The 19,699-nt window shown below is 39.0% G+C and overlaps 1 protein-coding gene across 1 annotated transcript; it reads left to right on the top strand.

Moving 5' to 3' along the window:
• The first annotated feature begins 9,824 nt into the window (after positions 1-9,824).
• Positions 9,825-11,524, top strand: LOC147885606 (UDP-glycosyltransferase 85A3-like). The gene is made up of 2 exons (XM_087396686.1): positions 9,825-10,359; positions 10,451-11,524. Exons 1-2 carry the CDS (start codon positions 9,834-9,836, stop codon positions 11,419-11,421), a joined length of 1,497 nt encoding a protein of 498 aa, XP_087252812.1. The 5' UTR covers positions 9,825-9,833; the 3' UTR covers positions 11,422-11,524.
• The last annotated feature ends 8,175 nt before the right edge of the window (positions 11,525-19,699 follow it).

Raw genomic sequence — 19,699 nt, 5'->3', positions numbered from 1 at the left:
CTAGCTAAAGAAAATACTAGCCCAATTTTGACTACATTATCAAGCATAACTTGAGGATATGTAATCAACTTGGTCCATTAGAGTTGTCACCCCCATGGGAACAAGGATCAAAGGCATAGTCAAGAGCAACCAATATAGGATCATTGTGTGTGTAACTTGAGGTTGAAAGTAGATTTGAAGGATCTAATAGAATAGGCATAGCCAAAACACTCTAGAAGAAATCTAAACATACTTGCAAAAGCATAATCTATTCTGAGAGAGAAAACTTAAAATCCTTGAGCTACACTTTGTGCTAGAGAGAGAAAGACTGAATTCCTTGACATATACTTTGTGTAGAGATAGAAAATCCTTGAGCTACACTTTGTCCTAAATAGAGTAACTCTAAATTCCTTGACCTACACTTTGTGCTAGAGAAAGAAATACTAATATCTTTGACGTACACTTTGTGTAGGGAGAGAAACTCAAGAACATGTATAAGTATCTCTTAATGGAAAGAAAACACCACTCATTTGGGCTGAGTATCTCCTAAGTATGCAATCTAGTTTTGTGTTCATGTGCATGCTTTCTTACATTGTAATGTATACTAGCATGTCCTCACCCTTGCAAGCCATAGCAAAATGTCTTGCAATTCTTATGCAGTTGATCTGCAAGGGCTGGAGAACAAGTATGTAAGTACAATTTGTTGGCTTAATCTTCATATTGCTCTTAAGATTTTCTCATTGAGCCCTTGTCTTTTAGCAAAATGTCTTGCAATTCTTGTGCAGTTTGATCTGCAAGGGCTGGAGAATCCTCCTCCTCTTGTTCACTTCTCCTTTACCCTTAACCACATGACTCCTTGAAGGAGACTAGCTCTCTACTCCTTAACACTAAACTCATCCTAAAACGTACAACCCTCTCTCAACCTTAAACCCCTAGTTATATTTTTCAACCCTATACTCATCTTAAAACTATAAACTATTCCTAATAATCAACACTACTTTCTCACCTAAGCTCATATAAGAGATATATTTCATGCTTTAGCCTATACCTCTCACCAGACTACAACATAAATCTCTATTCTACAATTGTGAACACCTATGCTACAACATAATTGTAGGTGGAAATAACCTCAGAATTGGAAATTAGAGACAAAGTAACACCATATTAGAGAATTTGGGAAAATCCTAATAATTTGGGAATTTTTGAGGGTTGTAATTATGTAACATTCAATGTTTTTCATTGATTTTCCCCATAGATTTGGCAGTCCATCCAAATCTCGCAAATATGCATGGTTTGCATCAACATAAATAAAATGTCAAATTTTGAGGTTTCGACCAATGCATGGTATTTTTTGAGGGGTTGCAATTATAATGCATTGAGTGCACTCCATTGACTTTCTCCCTAGATTTGGCCGTGTATATGAAACTCACAATTTGGAGTGTGCATGTTCTGCATTAGCCAAGAAAAAAACATCATATGTTTGAGTTTAACCAAGCATTTTTTGCCTCTTCTCGAAAAAAGGTGGTGTTCAAAAACACCATTTTAGTTTAGTTGGAGAAAAAGTAAGAATGCAACACTAGTCCTTGATATTTTGTCGAGTGTGCATAACTTGCAACCACAAAGCAATGGTTTGCAAAAACAAAGATAAAGGAAAAAGATCAATGTCATACCTTCCAAATATTTGTCAGTATTCAATAAAATTATCGTTGTGCAAGGAAAAAAAAGTCATGCTTTTCAAGTACCTTCTCTCCATTATGGAGTTAGCATCAGAGTCGGAATCTACTCTATGAGACAAACTGGATAAAGCTTGCTGGTGTGCAATGATTGGTATCTTCACCTTGATGGGGAGGTTGCTGCTCTTCAAGGAAACCTTCTTTGAGAGGTTACCTTTTGGAACCATGACCATACAATAGCATCAACAGATTCCCAACATGGAGGATCACCTTTATTGCACATTCAAATCTTGTTCCAACAATCAGCATACACCTCCTCAATTTGTGCATTGCGTCTTTTGCATATAGGTGCCCAATATTGTATGAAAACCTTCTTGAAATTTTTAGATTTATTATCCTTCTATACATCAGTTTGAGCAATGCCTAGCCAAATTGGGTAAATTTTTTCTACTGGTCGGACCAAAAGGATCAAATGATTGTTTTGGCTTTTTCCTTTGAGGTCCACAGTAGTGATCATTCAACTCTTCAATTCCTTGAAACTCATCGTTTTCATTATCAACTACTTGCACACAATCAATATGTTGCGTCTTTGGCCAAAATCTCTCGTACATGCCCTCTACACTATTGTTTGGTTTATCAAGCTCATCAATCATGTTCTTCCAATACTTTAGACCTTGCAGGTGTGCCCATTTTTCCCAAAAGTGTACATACTCCTTAATACCAACTATCACATCTGAGTGATCCTTCACATACTCGAACATGGTTACACAAGGTGGCTCTCCACTTGGTAGCATTAAATGACCATCCGAATGTCTCTTCCATAACTCAATGCCACCTTCACTTGGTTGCCAATCTAATGATCATGGATGCACTTTATATTACATGATAGGAACTTCATTTCGCATAAAGAACCGAAATTAGAGAGGCTTTGAGTGTCCCACTAAAGCATCTTGCCCATCGCATAGGCATCCATCGACATAGCTCTTGAAATCACGGACTTCCGTTACCAAAAATGGCGTTGGAGAAGACTCCTCACATTATCTAAAAGTATCCATGAGATGTGCAAATGTCAATGTTTGGCTAGTTCTTAACCTCTCTGAAAACTTGCTAAACATTGCATCAATATCCTCATGTGTATGCCCAACCATCAAGAATCCCAATTGAATTGACTTGAAAATCCCTCGAGCAACAAGTAATGATAGGTATGCAAACAAGTACCTATTCTTGTTTTCAGAACCACAATTATCCAACTGCAACAATAGGTATTCGGGTAGTTTCTTATAAGGATTTTCTTGATGGGAACTTCCAAGTTTTTCAAGATGCCCCTTCTCATCTGTTCTAAGAATGTCATCCTAAAAGTAATATTCCTCATCATCATGGATTGCAGAACTTCCTTCATTATTTCTCTTCCACTTAATGGTGTGGCTCTCAAAATAGTCACTTTTCTTTAATTCCTCGACGTGCTGCTCTACAAAAGCTGCCCATGTAAAATTGACTGAACTGCCCTACTCAATTGCAACCGAGCTAAACTATTTTTCATACGCCCTTGCAAAGGTCACTGTGACCTACATATTAGTAGGGCATTGTTTTTGGTACACCTTATTGTGGAAAAGAAGAAAATCCCTATATGCTTCAGGAAAAACACCGTTGCACTTAATTCTATACATGGATGGATCTCTGAAAGTTTTAAACACACCCAACCACTCCCTCTTGGACAGATGATCCTCCTTTAAGGTTTATGGATCCATTCCCATCAAACTAAGTCCATATTCAGCATGAAAATCCTCCTTCATAAGGCACAACATCCTTTGCTTTGGATACTCCAGTTTCAGAGCTTTCCATCTCCCTGAACACAGAATAAACGATGTGCAGACAAGACATAGAGAAAAAACAAACCTGTAGGTATAGAATGAGGATGAACTAGTAGTAGAAGAGCCTTGCATGTCGACTCTCCTCCTGTTTGTTGGAGGATTTTTTTCTTTTGCTTCTTGTTCTCTCCTGCACCTCGTTCCTCTTTCTGTTTGGCATTCTTCTTTGGAGCTAGAGCTAGAGGTGGCTCTGGCTTCTCTCGCAGGAGCAGCTTTCTCTTTTCTGTTGGCATATCCAAGGCGATCACTCTCTAAAAACCATAAAACACATGTAAGCAAGAAAATTTAAAATACCACTATTGAGTATTCGATAGGTGAGGGTCGTTGCCCCCAGGTTGCCCCCCTCCCTTCTTCCTCTTGCCCCCCTCCCTTCTTCCTCTTTTTTTCATCCCCCTCACACCTCTTTTTCGAATATGCTCTTCTCCCCCTTTCCTCTTTATTCCCAACTCCTAATTGCAATTATAGGAAGGGGCCCACTACATGCCCGCTCCCCCTTTCTTGTCATTCTCCCACACTTCTCCATTCCCCACCCCACCTTCCTCTCCATTCCCCTCTCTTTCTAAGCCCCCTATTGTGCATGTAACAAGTGATGGGGGGCCCGTTATGAGCTCCTTTGCCATTTGGGTCATTGTTTGCTTGGGTGTAGCCATTTTTGGTGAGGTTTAGGGACTTTTCTATATACATGACCCATAACTTATGCATTGCTTAACGAAATTCGGCAAACTTTGTCTTCAAGTTGTAGTACACATTCCAAACTTGAACATGAGAGCAAAAATTTATAGAATAAGGATCTTGAATAAGACTGTTAAAGCATTACAATTGCTCTATTGCATGTGAAGCATGCATCCTAAAGACTATAGGATATAGCAATTTATTCAAAAACATCAAATTATTATTCTATACATACATGCAACCAAGTAATCATTCAAAAGTACACTACATGAGCTTCTTCTCAACCCAAGGACACACCTAAATGAGATCATTATGCATGGGTTAATGGGCCTCCCAATGTTGTGCTAAAGTGATGCATACCCATTTGAGGGCACGCTCCATAACTTTTTTTTGATTTGTTGAAAACCAAAACGGATTTAAAATTTGGAATCCAAACGACTGGGACTACTACATGGTGGTCTTAAAACATTGATAGTTTTTGGTATTGGTATCTAGATTCACCCTAAAATGGAAGAAGTTGGGAAAGTGCAATTTGTGCATATGAAAATATATTTTAATAAATCCAACACTATTTACAATTTTGAATTGTTTCTTTTTCCATGCACTTGCTTGCTATATGGCTCATAAGCATGCCAAAGGTCATTGCATTTAATAATACATAGCATCAAACTTGATAGCATGCCCTTTGGCCTATTTGTCTTTTAAAGAATTTTAGGCCACATTGCACTTGTTTAGGATATCCAATTCAGCTGACGTGTATTGCCAGAGGGGGAAAAACCGACGGCTGAAATTTTGCTACTCCCATGAATTTCGAATTTTCACACCTCCCGCCCATCAAATCTTGGAAGATTAAGTACCTGCAACTTTTGCACAAAACCTTTGGCACTGGGGAAGGAAATCAACTTGGTGATCAGCTCTACACATTGAGAGCATGCGTCAGTGTGCTGGAGCTCACCACCGTATTGAGTTCCCTGTCTACTATCGAATGTTGTGCTCAATTGAGCTCACCTCCAAGATGAGTTCCCTCTTCTAGTGCCTTGACAAAAGTTTCTATGAAAAAGGTTATTTCAATTATGAGGTGCTCGTATTGTCCCATGCATACGAGGAGTTCCAAGTCAAGATTTTAAGAAAGTACTACCTACGATAGCACTACGAGGTGCTCATATTGTCCCCTGCATACAAGGCACCAGGTCAAAAGTGTAAGAAAGTGCTAACAAGGGCAAAAGTGACACCCAGTCCTACACACAGTGGTGGTGTTGACAAGTGCTAAAAGTGTCACAAAGAAAAGTGCTAGCATCTTATGGATGTTAGCACTAAAGAAGAACAAATGGCATAATTATGCCTCATTTACATTTTACTGCAACCATAGGGATCATTGCACAAGAAATTGTTGAAAAAATTATTGTTACTGTAGTGAAAATGGTTCCAATAACTAGCGCAGTGGTTTAGAACTATGATAACTCCAATAACCAGCGCGGTGGTTGCAAGGAAACTATACTAAATTGCAAATGTCTACATTTTCCTTAGCTTGGAACTAAAATAGCTCCAAGAATGTGTGCGATGGTTGAGAAATTGTTTTACTCGGAGTAATACGACTAAAATATCTCCAAAATAACACTATTTTCCTTGGTTTAGAACTAAAATAGCTCCAACATCCAGTGCGGTGGTTGCGGATATGGACCTTGAGGAGTCCTCTTTAGAGATTGACATGCCATGGTGGTCTTCATGCCAACGGGGTGGTCTCTCCATGCCAACATCATTGCTTAAACCAGCATGGTGGTCAGCAAACATGGCAAGGCAAAGGCTATGTGATGTAGTCAGGCCAAAGGTAGAGCAACAGTCTTTGTGCTCATGAGTAAATGCATAGAGTGCCATGTCTCAAGCTCTGCACCATTGACCATCAGAATCATGATTGGGTCAGCTCAAACACTAGTTAAGGCTAGAGGAGGTAGGCATTGGAAATGAAATGCATTTGTGTTGGTTTAGGATTACCTGCAACCCCCGCAAAATATAACCTTTAGTAAATCCCAAACAACCACCGCCCTTGTTTCAGTAAATCCCAATCAATCTTCTCTCCAAACAAGGGAAAATGTAAATCCCAAATAGTATACTAATCCCAAACAACCACCGAACTTGTTTTGGTGACAATGAGTGTGAATGAGGGGCCATCTAATTCATAGGTTCAAATTAGCATCCAGTCGGAATCAGACTAAAATGACAATGATTGTGCATGAGGGACCATGTAATTCACATGCTCAGATTAGCATTAAGCTAGAATCAAACTGTAATAACAATGAATTTGCATCTAGTTCACAAACCTAGATTAGCATTCGGTCGGTTAATCAGGCTGTAATAACAATAGTTTAGAATGAGAACTAGCATTAAGCTGAGATAGACTATAAGAACGTATCACACTATTAGAATTACCATCTGATCACACATCATGAGTGAAGTAGTCATAAGAAAATAGAACCTTTGAATCCAACTAAATGCAACATTTTCAAATTATAAGATCCAGCTTACTGGATCAGTCATATCCAAGAACGGATAAATGGCGAATTATTGCTTTAAAACTAAAGTTATATAGAAAAGCCAAATGTATAGTCAGCCCCTAAAGCTATATACCTAGGTAGTATACAACCAAGTTTTACTCTTCCAAATTTTGAAAAGAGACCACCATCATATCTAAATATGGATAAATGCAAAGACAATTTACTGTTTTTTTTTTTCAAAGAAGACAATTTACTACTTAACTCAAGTTCTATTGAAAAGCCAACTATACTAGAAGGGTGGTTAGCCCTGACAAAACATGTGTGCCTCAGGATCTATGGACCACTCTAAGGTGGATGGAACCTATGTGGAAACATGATGAAGAGAGTGCTCATGACATGTGTCTCAAGTCAATTAGGTTCCAAGATAGATTAGCTTGGACTCATAAAGAGAATCTTGAGATAGTGCAAAGTGCTTGATTGATATTACTTCAAATGAACCTCCCTTTTATAGGTGAGGGTACTTGTATCCATTTGCTTGCTCACATGTGGGATATGTCCTCCATGCCATGTGGCAGCTTGCCCTTTACTCATACCTTTGCTCTACAAGCGCTCATGGCACCACAACTCTCAACACCTCCCCTTGGTGCCATAATCCTTTGGCTACTGCAAGGTGGTCAGATGTGAGTTACATTCCAACACCTCCCCTTAGTGCTTGCATTGCTACTTAAGGTGGTAAAGTGTGGTTTACATGTCAATACCTCCCCTGGGTGCTTTCATAGCTACTCTCAGGTGGTCAGGTTTGATTTACAAAATATAGGCAAGGTTGGCAAGGTTTTTGTTTCTCAATGCTTGATGTTGATGGCGTTTGCTTCTTCTCTTGACGTAGCTTGATGCATGATGCTTTGTTCTTCCATGTGCCTTGATGCTTTGTGTGTGGATGCCATGCTTCCTGCTATGGTCATCTCATGCACTTGTGCTTTTGGCATGCTTATGACAATTATGTGTGCATTCATGCTTTGATTTACCATTTGTTGCAAAGGTCTTACCAATTGATTTCTTTCAATATTGGCAGTGTCTAATTGCATACAATGATTCTGACTTGATAGGCACGTAGAGCTCGAAAAGACGATCACTTTTCCTTTTTTGGAGCATGTGCAAATTCTTCTTGGATTGCAAGTTACGCCTTGTTGAAGGTTTTGTGAAGAAGAGGGCCTTTGATGATGTGGCACAGGGATTCACATGCTGAATTCCATACTGTGCTTAACAAGAGGCTGTGTGCTTAGAAGGCACTACTGACTGTGCATGCTGATGTGGCTTAACTAACCCTAACTCTAACTTAACCATGGTGTGTTAAGTTGACTATACCCTTATCTGCCACGTGGCAAAATTTCAACCAAAGCATTAATCTAACCTAAAATTAACCACAGTCTGCCACGTGTCTTTTCTGAGACTTTGGAAAAGGAAGAAGAAGCTTGAAGCTTCTCTGCGGCGAACTTGCGACGACGACGACCGACGGCGACGTGAAGATGCTGCAGAGTTGGTCAGCCGAGGTGGAGCTACCAAGAGTTGTTGGCTGCAACTCTTGGTTATTGATGGCCAAGAGCGTTTCGTTGTTGGGGAGCAGGTCGATGAAGCTTGGGCTTTGCTATTCGGGCTGCTGCTGACCGGTCATCGGAGATGGCGCAGAGAGCTGCAGGAGCCTCAGGTTGGCTGTTGTAGTGTGTTTAGATGTTGGAGAGGCTATTCGACAGAGCGAGGGATAGCCGTGACCCGGCCACACTAATTCCAACGAGAGGCATGTAATAGAAGGCGAAGTGTAGGTTGGAGTGCCCGGGCATTCGGGTGGGATTCATCTGATACTGGAGACTGTCGTGCTAATGGATAGGCGTCATGAGCACTATAGGCTGCGGTAGTACAGGAATCATTAAGCTTAAAGGAGCTTGGAGGAGCAAGAGCGCTTGGAACCGCTTGTCGGTAGAATGGCTCGTTGAAGCACTTCAGCCTGTGTGCTGGTCGATCATCTCCCTGCAGTACTGTCGTAGTTGGAGCTTGCCTTAGGAGTCAAGGCTTGTGTTGCCTTCTGGTGGGTAGGTTTAGCCAACAGTAGTGCTTTAAGCACTCTCTCTCTATATATATGTAGAGACCTCTCAGAGTGTACGATCACAAACTCAGACCAAATTCTTAGAGGAATCGCTCTCTATGGATAAACGACTCTCTCTTTCTCTCAATACTAGGTAGACTAAACTCTCAAGGTGAAATCTTTCAATGATATTTCTTTCTTTCATTAGAAGAAATCTCTCTCACATGAATCCTCATAAAGAAACACTCGAACAACTCACTCTCAAAGGAATGACGGAAATATCTAAGAGATGAACGGAAATTTTTTTTTTCAAGGCAAAATGAATAGAAATGTCTCTCAACAGAAGTGAAGATCACTCAAGAGAAACTCTCGATCTGAAACTAAAAACTAACCTAGGAGAACTCACGAGTTCCTAAGGCATGCATATAACTAATCTAGGATACTAGACCTAAGCTCTGATACCATGACAAAACATGTGTGCCTCAGGATCTATGGAGCACTCTAAGGTGGATGGAACCTATGTGGAAACATGATGAAGAGAGTGCTCATGACATGTATCTCAAGTCAATTAGGTTCCAAGATAGATTAGCTTGGACTCATAAAGAGAATCTTGAGATAGTGCAAAGTGCTTGATTGATATTACGTCAAATGAACCTCCCTTTTATAGGTGAGGGTACTTGCATCCATTTGCTTACTCACATGTGGGATATGTCCTCCATGCCATGTGGCAGCTTGCCCTTTACTCATACCTTTGCTCTACAAGTGCTCATGGCACCACAACTCTCAACAAGCCCCTAAAAAACTCCTGGTAATATATATTTCGAGCTTTTTTGTGATTCATCAGTACATGTGATCTGGCATCTTCTTCATTGATAAAAGTCGAGCATATATCTACAAGAGCGAGCAAGACCACCACTCATCAATCTCACCACTTTACGTAACTTTAGCAGAAAGAAGGGGCAGCTAAGTACATGTGATCTGCCATCTACATGTGATCGAGCATCTACATGTGATCGAGCAGATATCTACAAGAGCGATAACACTAATAGGCTCATCTCATCTTGCAAACATGAATCGTCAATCTTTGCAGCTCCCCACTCAGCATCTTTCACCGCATGCACTCGTCGTTCCTCTCCCTCTCCAAGGCCATATCACTCCCATCATGCACCTCTCCCTCAAATTGGCCTCCCACGGCATCATCGTCACCTTTGTTAATACCCCTCGTAACCACTCCAAACTCCAGCAATCCACTCGTATCGCCGCACCGCCATCGCCTCCAGCCCCTGATCTTCTTCGTCTCGTGGAAATTCCAGATGGCCTTCCACCGCAAGCAGATCATGACAACCCTTTGCAGGTTTTACAGCCGTCTTGTCTGGAGAGAGTCGGAACAGAAGTGAAACTTCTGATAGAGAGGATAAACAGCGAGGACACTCCGATTTCTTGCATCATTGCCGACTGTTTCTTTGACTGGGCAGCAGACGTGGCTGCGGGATTTAACATCCCCAGAGTTTCGTTCTGGGCGGCTAGTGCCACTGCATTCTCGTTCTACTTGCATGTACCTCTCTTGATTTCCAAGGGTTTCCTGCCTCGTGGAGGTGAGAACGTGGTGTGGTTCATTTGTGTGACATAAAAATGTGCAATGTCTTGTTTTCGCATTCATTCACAACAATCGATATTACTTTGCAGCCCAAGCAGGAGATCTGGATCCAGATGACGTGATCGTCGATTGCATTCCAGGCATCTCCCCACTTCCCCTCAGAGATCTCCCGCTAGTTTTTTTCGTTGGCAACAGCCTGTCGGAACTTCGAGTTTTTGCCCTCATGGAGCAATTCAAACGCATGAACGAAGCGCAATGGGTACTAGTCAATTCATTTACTGAGCTTGAGAGACAGGTCGTTGAAGCCTTGGCAGAGAAGGTCCGAATTCTTCCCCTTGGTCCCCTGCTGCCGCCTGATTTGTTCCACATCGACGAGCCTGCCATAACGAAGCTACAAGACAGGTGCATCACAAGCCTCTTGCCAGAAGACAATACGTGTTTGGACTGGCTCGAACATCAAAGTGCCTGCTCGGTTTTGTATGTTGCCTTCGGCAGCAATATTTCTAGCCTCACTGCAATTCAGGTGAAAGAGTTAGCATGGGGTCTAGAGAACAGCGATCAGAAGTTCATATGGGTGACTCGTAATTCGGGACCTGCAGGGACGCCGCTATCGCAAATTCTGCCGGAGGGATTCCTAGATCGAACGAAAGAGCGGGCGATTGTGGTGGCGTGGGCACCGCAACTTCTCGTGCTAGCAAGCAAAGCTGTGGGCGGTTTCTTGAGCCACTGTGGATGGAATTCCACGATGGAGAGCATATGCATGGGAGTTCCGATGCTTGGATGGCCACTGTCCGCGGAACAAAACACGAACTGCAAGATGGTGGTGGAGGAATGGAAGGTTGGTATCGAGTTCGAGAAGCGTAAGGATGATGGACTTGTGGATAGGTGTGAGGTTGAAAGGGTAATAAGAAATGCTATGCAAGAAGGATCAAAGGCCACGGAATTGAGAACAAGGGCACTTCAACTTAGAGATGCTGCAAAGACCGCCCACAAAGGGTCCTCACAAACAAACTTTGAGGCTTTGGTGAGAAGTATGGAGATTTCTTCATCCAAAGACTAGAAGTTCACAAGCCTTTTGACTCATATTTCTTTTGCCCCACTTTTTCTAGCTTTATTTTGAGTCTCTATAATATAGCTTTTTGGCATGTCTTTTAGGGTATACCTCAAGGGGTATACGTCTCTCACATTTCTCAAAGAGACACTTCCCATGGAATACTAGTGAATTGTATAACTAGCTTGTGAAATGGCATACTTATGTGATGCACATAAAAGGTACTAGTAAGAAAGGGTGATAAGAAATGTTATGCAAGAAGGATCAAAGGCCACGGAATTGAGAACAAGGGCACTTCAACTTAGAGATGCTGCAAAGACCGCCCACAAAGGGTCCTCACAAACAAACTTTGAGGCTTTGGTGAGAAGTATGGAGATTTCTTCATCCAAAGACTAGAAGTTCACAAGCCTTTTGACTCATATTACTTTTGGCCCACTTTTTCTAGCTTTATTTTGAGTCTCTATAATATAGCTTTTTGGCATGTCTTTTAGGGTATACCTCAAGGGGTATACGTCTCTCACACTTCTCAAAGAGACACTTCCCATGGAATACTAGTGAATTGTATAACTAGCTTGTGAAATGGCATACTTATGTGATGCACATAAAAGGTGCTAGTAAGAAAGGGTGATAAGAAATGTTATGCAAGAAGGATCAAAGGCCACGGAATTGAGAACAAGGGCACTTCAACTTAGAGATGCTGCAAAGACCGCCCACAAAGGGTCCTCACAAACAAACTTTGAGGCTTTGGTGAGAAGTATGGAGATTTCTTCATCCAAAGACTAGAAGTTCACAAGTCTTTTGACTCATATTACTTTTGCCCCACTTTTTCTAGCTTTATTTTGAGTCTCTATAATATAGCTTTTTGGCATGTCTTTTAGGGTATACCTCAAGGGGTATACGTCTCTCACACTTCTCAAAGAGACACTTCCCATGGAATACTAGTGAATTGTATAACTAGCTTGTGAAATGGCATACTTATGTGATGCACATAAAAGGTGCTAGTAAGAAAGGGTGATAAGAAATGTTATGCAAGAAGGATCAAAGGCCACGGAATTGAGAACAAGGGCACTTCAACTTAGAGATGCTGCAAAGACCGCCCACAGAGGGTCCTCACAAACAAACTTTGAGGCTTTGGTGAGAAGTATGGAGATTTCTTCATCCAAAGACTAGAAGTTCACAAGCTTTTGACTCATATTACTTTTGCCCCACTTTTTCTAGCTTTATTTTGAGTCTCTATAATATAGCTTTTTGGCATGTCTTTTAGGGTATACCTCAAGGGGTATACGTCTCTCACACTTCTCAAAGAGACACTTCCCATGGAATACTAGTGAATTGTATAACTAGCTTATGAAATGGCATACTTATGTGATGCACATAAAAGGTGCTAGTAAGAAAGGGTGATAAGAAATGTTATGCAAGAAGGATCAAAGGCCACGGAATTGAGAACAAGGGCACTTCAACTTAGAGATGCTGCAAAGACCGCCCACAAAGGGTCCTCACAAACAAACTTTGAGGCTTTGGTGAGAAGTATGGAGATTTCTTCATCCAAAGACTAGAAGTTCACAAGCCTTTTGACTCATATTACTTTTGCCCCACTTTTTCTAGCTTTATTTTGAGTCTCTATAATATAGCTTTTTGGCATGTCTTTTAGGGTATACCTCAAGGGGTATACGTCTCTCACACTTCTCAAAGAGACACTTCCCATGGAATACTAGTGAATTGTATAACTAGCTTATGAAATGGCATACTTATGTGATGCACATAAAAGGTGCTAGTAAGAAAGGGTGATAAGAAATGTTATACAAGAAGGATCAAAGGCCACGGAATTGAGAACAAGGGCACTTCAACTTAGAGATGCTGCAAAGACCGCCCACAAAGGGTCCTCACAAACAAACTTTGAGGCTTTGGTGAGAAGTATGGAGATTTCTTCATCCAAAGACTAGAAGTTCACAAGTTTTTGACTCATATTACTTTTGCCCCACTTTTTCTAGCTTTATTTTGAGTCTCTATAATATAGCTTTTTGGCATGTCTTTTAGGGTATACCTCAAGGGGTATACGTCTCTCACACTTCTCAAAGAGACACTTCCCATGGAATACTAGTGAATTGTATAACTAGCTTGTGAAGTCTAAATTGCATACTTATGTGATGCACATAAAAGGTGCTAGTAAGATTTGTAGGAACTACATATTATGTCTTTCCATTCATGGTTTTAGCAAACATTGCTATGTGGTTACTCTTATAGGTAATGTTGAATGTGCGTTTACTAGTATGTCCCCCTACTTAATCAAAATCTGCAGTAAGTTTGTTATATATTAATAACAACAAGATTGGCCTTCTTTTTATTAGTTCAAAACTTTAGCAAAAAATAGGCACCCTTCAATCGAAAAAGTATGAAAAATGCATAATTGCTTGCTATTGCAAGGGGGTAGTGGGGGGCATAATGAGGGGAGGGGGATGAAGAAACATGCTAAATAAACTTAGTAACATAAGAGAAGGGATGAGTGGAAGGATGAGATTATTCGGAGGTCCTCCCAACCTATTTACAAGATTGATGTATTTTTTGCCCACTTGATATCATGACCTCATGACCAAGTTTGTTTAGCCTTATGATTGGGATTCTTAAGTAGTTTTTTTTAAGGCCATAAGTTCAACTTTCCCAACATGGAAAATTTCTTATTCAATTAAGTAAATAGCTCCAATTGACCACCTTGTGTGGGTTGCAGCCTTGGGGGTTGCACTACTAAGAAACACTATGTATCATGTGCGTTCAAAGGATATTTAAAAACCCCTCAACTAAAAATTTTCCCTCAATAAAAACACCCCTTTTTACTTATGGACTAAGTGATTTTTTTTTAAATTGAAATTTAAAATCTATCCCGTTATTGTAATCCTATTACATTTTTTTGAAAAGTTGAATTTAAATACTGCTCCTTTTGAATGCACGTGATACACTAAAACTTTATGAGGTGAACTACCTAATTCTTTAAGAACCTTATGCATGTGTGGGCTTAGTGCCTCTGTGGCTCTTAACAACAACAGAATTAGTAATGTTATTTCATCTCTTGAAGCTAAGACGAAAATCGGGGAGACATCTCCAATTGGGATATCCCACACTTTGTGGTGGAGCATTTCCTCTACATGGGAATGTGCACTAAGCCCTCAATGCCCTCAATCCCCACCATGATTTTTACGAGACTGAACCTATCGTAGTGCCTACTACTCCACAGCCTTGCCCATCCTACAATAGTAAAGCAAGTCAACAGGTTCAGTAGACTACTATTTTCTCTACTTGTTGGGAGTATCTACATATAATTCATACTAGAGCCTCTCTTATTGTCCCTTCAATTGCACATATGGACCCACTTGATCGCATAACTAGCAAGAAATGATGACATGTACACATGTTCGACACAACGAACTTCTAGCCGTTCACTATATAGGGAAAACCTCACAAACTAGAAAAAAGGAGGAAATTTCCTAGATATAACTAGGCATTTTGGTATGTATATCCAGGAAAACTCCTTCCCTGGATAAAATGCATACCCCTATCTAGGAAAAGAGGTTGTTATCTAGGAAATTGGATGAGTGTGCTACATTTCTATATAGGAAATCGATACCTCTATCTAGGAAAAAGATAAAACGCACACCTCTATCTAGGCAAAGAGGTTGTCATCTAGGAAATTAGATGAGTGTGTTACATTTCTATATAGGAAATCAAAACCTCTATCTAGGAAAAAGAGGTTTTCTCCTAGGAAATAAGACGTGTGTATTGCATTCCTATATAGGAAGTCTCATTCTCTAGTTAAGATATATACCTCTATCTAGGAAAAGGGGTGGTCACCTAGGAAATTAGAAGAGTGTGTTACATTATTCCTATATATATATTATAAGGAAAAGTTCTTTATATATTAGTCTTTATCTAGGAAATTAGCATCCAAGAATGTATCTTTTGTTATGCATGGTATAATGAGTCATTAATAATATAGTTGCTGCAGTCTACTAGAGGAAATGAGTTGTTTAAATAATCTATGAAATAAGCAAAAACATTGTATTCTAAATGTTGAAAAGTTTTTTTAATTTTAAAAATGATCATAAAATGTTTATGAACCACAATATTTTACAATATACATAAGAAGCTTATATTAATTAAATTATAGGATAATTATCTTGATTCTATCTTTTAAATGCTATTTTATTTATTGTATACATCCAATAAACATTTAAAGTATTTAAAATAAAATCAATTTAATTCTAAGAAAAATACTCGAATTGCCAAATGTATAATGATAAAAATAAAATATAATGTGCAATGATAAAAAATATAGTGTGCAATGTAATTTGATTTTTAAATGAAAATGTCAATTAAGAATACAATGCAATTAATATTCAAACCCTAAACCCTAAACACTATATCCTATACCCTATACCCTATATCCTAAACCCTAGACCTTGAACCCTAAATCCTAAACCCTTAACCCTTAACCCTAAACCCTAAACCCTAACCCCTAAACTCTAACCCATAATTCCTAAACCCTAAACCCTACACGCTAAACCCTAAACCCTAAACCCTAAATCCTAAAATGGATTTTGATTTAGAAGCAGTGGTGCCCTTGGAATGTTATGTTTTGAGACTGCAAGTAGTATTTGAGCATGAGATTAGGGAACCAGAGCCAATCAGGATGTGATTGCACTAGCTCATTGAGCCAGATGAGCTGTGCATCCAAGCAACCTAGTCACAACAAGTGATTCAATGAAGAAGTAAAGCTTGGAATGATTGACATATTGTACAAAAAAATCTCAAGAAAGGTATACTTGTTTTGATGCATCCCTTCTAAAAGAGAACTTCAATTAAACTCCTTTTCTTAACATCTTTTAGTGCCTTTTTCTTTTGTGTAAGGGCCTTCATTCCATTATTCTCTTCCACAATCATCTTCCATACTCGTTTCCTTCACTTGAATTATCATTTCCACTCTTACTATTGTCATGGCATCATCAAACCTTGCCTCTTCAATTGAAGTAGAAGATAGACCTAGAAAGCATCAAAAGGCTGCCACAAAGTAGTGTTGTGTCTAATAAAGATTCCTAAGTAGAAAAATTCGAATTCTTGATTCGGAAAAATCGAGAAAATCGCTCGAATGATTCGAATGGAAGAAAAAATCGATTAAAAAAATGGTGACACGTCACGTTTTTTATATAAATCACCACATCATCCCCACAGATTCGTACGAATAACTTTTATTCATATGAATACCTATTCGTACAAATAGGTTCTTGCATATTTGCATATAACCTCACTGTTTGCCTATGTCTCTTATCTCACGCTTAGTTCCCCAGTCGAGCATAAGAGATCAAAAAAGGAAAAGAAGAAGAAAGGTCCTCAAGGTTGTGAAAGCAATCTAGAAGGTCCGAAATAAGATGGATTTTTTGTTAGGGAGCTTTAGGATCTCATTTTGAGTTCCTGAGATCTCTTGTGAGGATTTCGGTTTTGGTCTTTGTTCTTTTGTTTGTGGGAGTTCTAGGTTCTCTTTATTGAGTTCCTTCAATCTCTTGTGATAAAAATGTTTAAGATATTTATGTGTTTGGAATTTGTTTGTGGGAGTTCTAAGATCTCCTTGTTGAGTTCCTTAGATCTCTTGTGAGAAATTTATTTGTGAGAGTTTGAGGATCTCCTTGTTGAGTTCCTTAGATCTCTTGTGAGAAATGTGCTTGTTTTTGAGTCTATGAAATTTATTTGTGGGAGTTCTAAGATCTCCTTGTTGAGTTTCTTAGATCTCATGTGAATAGATTTTTGTACGTGGGAGTTCTAGGATCTTCTTGGTGAGTTCCTTAGATCTCTTGTGATAAATGGGCTTGTTTCGGTGTCTATGAAATTATGAAATTTGTTTGTGGGAGTTCTAGGATCTCCTTGTTGGGTTCCTTAGATCTCTTGTGAGGATTTTTGTATGTGGGAGTTCTAGGATCTCCTTGTTGAGTTCCTTAGATCTCTTGTGAGAAATGGGCTTGTTTTCGTGTCTATGAAAGTATGAAATTTGTTTGTGGGAGTTCTAAGATCTCCTTGTTGAGTTCCTTAGATCTCTTATGAGAATTTTTGTATGTGGGAGTTCTAGGATCTCCTCATTGAGTTCCCTAGATCTCATGTGAGAAATATGATTTTATTTTGTGTTTGTATTTTCACACTTTCTTTGAATGAATATGTAGTATTCTTTCAATAGAATGTGAAAGAATACAAAGAGTTTTAAAGTGTACGAATTGAAAGTTTTAAAAGTTATTAGAAGAGTTGTCTCATTCTTACACTTTCTTTTGAATTACTATTTAATATTCTTTCAATAGAATGTGAATGAATGATTTTTAATTTGAGTGTATTCTTTATAAAAAAAAGAATCCATATCTCTTTTTATTACTCAATTCTTTCACTTTCTTTTGAATGAATATATAATATTTTTTTAATAGAATGTGAATGAATAATTTTCAATTTGAGTATATTATTTCAATAGAAATGAATCAATATCTTAATTTTTATTATTTATTTTTACAGTTTTTTTGAAATGAATATTTTATATTATTTTAAAAGAGCGTGATTGAATGACAATTAATATATTGCATGCTTGAACGTGTTTTTCAAAGGATATGTGTTGTTTTTTATAAAATGTGTATTGTAATATGTTTCTATTGTATACTCATATTAGTTTTTTGCATTTTGTCAACTTCAAAAGCATGGTGAACTGCAAGATTTGGTCATACGTGATAGAGATACAAAAAGTACATGCCTTGGTTTCTTTCTTGCAGGGTAAATATTATGGACACAATTTCATAGGTGGTTCTACTCACATCAAGCAACATTTTCTCGAAATAGGCTGTGACGTTGGAGCTTGCACATGCACTCCATCTGATGTTCTTCCGTTATGCAAATCATATTTAGAGAAAGTGAAGAAAGTGGTTAATCCGACCCTAACAAGAAATTGTGTAAATCAACAAGATGTGAGCGTTGAGGTTAATGAGACTGTTGAAGGAGAAGCACCAATAAATGCGAGGAGTGTATCCATACATGAAGGTGATGTAGATATGCTAGCAAGTGGGTCGCAGGTGAGTTTTGATGCGACTAATGTCTGTTAGGTAAAGAAGAGAAAAAAGGGAGAACAATCTTCTATAGAGGATGGATTTCTTTGACAACAAGTGCATGAAGAGCACTTAAGATGGACAGAAGCATTTCTTAAATATACCATTCAATGTCATGAGAGATGACACATTTTGTAATGCCTTGAAATCATGTGCTAGACCAGGATTTATTTTGCCAAATTATAATAAAATGCATACGGATCATCTTGATAGAGTCAAACAAACTGTGGTGGATTGCTTGAAAAAAAGATATTAGACTTTATTCCTACATATGGGTGCACTCTTGCGTTTGATGGATGGACTAGCAAGCAGGCCGAACCCTTAATAAATGTAATGTGCATTACTCCCAAGGGAACTATGTTTTTGGAGAGTATTGATACGTCTCTAAAAGAAAAAACTTCGGCATATATTGTAAAAATATACGAAAGAGCAATTTGCAAAGTTGGTGGCAGTGAGAATGTTACTGCATTAGTAACAGTGCTTGATTTTTCATATTTTTCATCTGCAACATATATTGATGGCTTACATTGTGCATTGGTATAGCGCTCAATATCGTTGAAATGCTTTTCCTTACTTACCAGTACACAGGCAATTAAGCCATCCATAGATCTAGTGATAAATATATCTGTAGTTTCAAAATTAAGGCAACCGAAGTGTATTTTATATTGTCCGCATGTCTTATTTAATGCATTCTTCAAACATGATACATGATCCATGGTCAAGAACACCACAAGAAGGAATTGCACTGGGGGAGAAGGGATTGTCATCAAGCTTTTCAACAAACACTCAAAGCGATCCTTGTTCCAATTTCTACTTCTGCTTGGTCCATACATTACATCCAAAAAAACAACCCCTATTGCCATTGGCTCTTGGTACACATTATGTATAAATTCCATTCCCTCCATGTTTGAACCGACTGTGTAGAACCTCCAAGGCTGGGTGGAATTCGGTCCATGACTTGCACCTTCACTTTGTCCCATAATCCACCTCAGATACCCCTTTGCAGCATCAGGTAATGGTGGAGTTTCCTTGCCCTATTGAAGCTTCACTTTTAACCATGAGTCAGAGTAACCACGAGTCTGATGATACAATTCTAGAGTAATTTTAATATCTAATCTGCACTCATCCCAAATTTTTTACATTAAAGAAGGCCATTCTACCGATATAAA

The sequence above is a fragment of the Dipteris shenzhenensis genome, chromosome 25 (assembly GCF_047967505.1).
Source record: "Dipteris shenzhenensis isolate YYH24624 ecotype China chromosome 25, Dip_SZ_1.0, whole genome shotgun sequence".
In the NCBI taxonomy this organism is placed as follows: domain Eukaryota; kingdom Viridiplantae; phylum Streptophyta; class Polypodiopsida; order Gleicheniales; family Dipteridaceae; genus Dipteris; species Dipteris shenzhenensis.
Note: the sequence above shows the minus strand (reverse complement) of the source record. Positions and strands in the feature narration are given on the sequence as shown.

What these genes read in the sequence shown, in the direction of transcription:
- LOC147885606 (XM_087396686.1), top strand. Translation starts at nt 9,834, where the DNA reads ATGAATCGTCAATCTTTGCAGCTCCCCACTCAGCATCTTTCACCGCAT. An exon ending in GGGTTTCCTGCCTCGTGGAG is followed by an intron (nt 10,360 to 10,450) that starts GTGAGAACGTGG and finishes ATTACTTTGCAG; the next exon opens with CCCAAGCAGGAGATCTGGAT.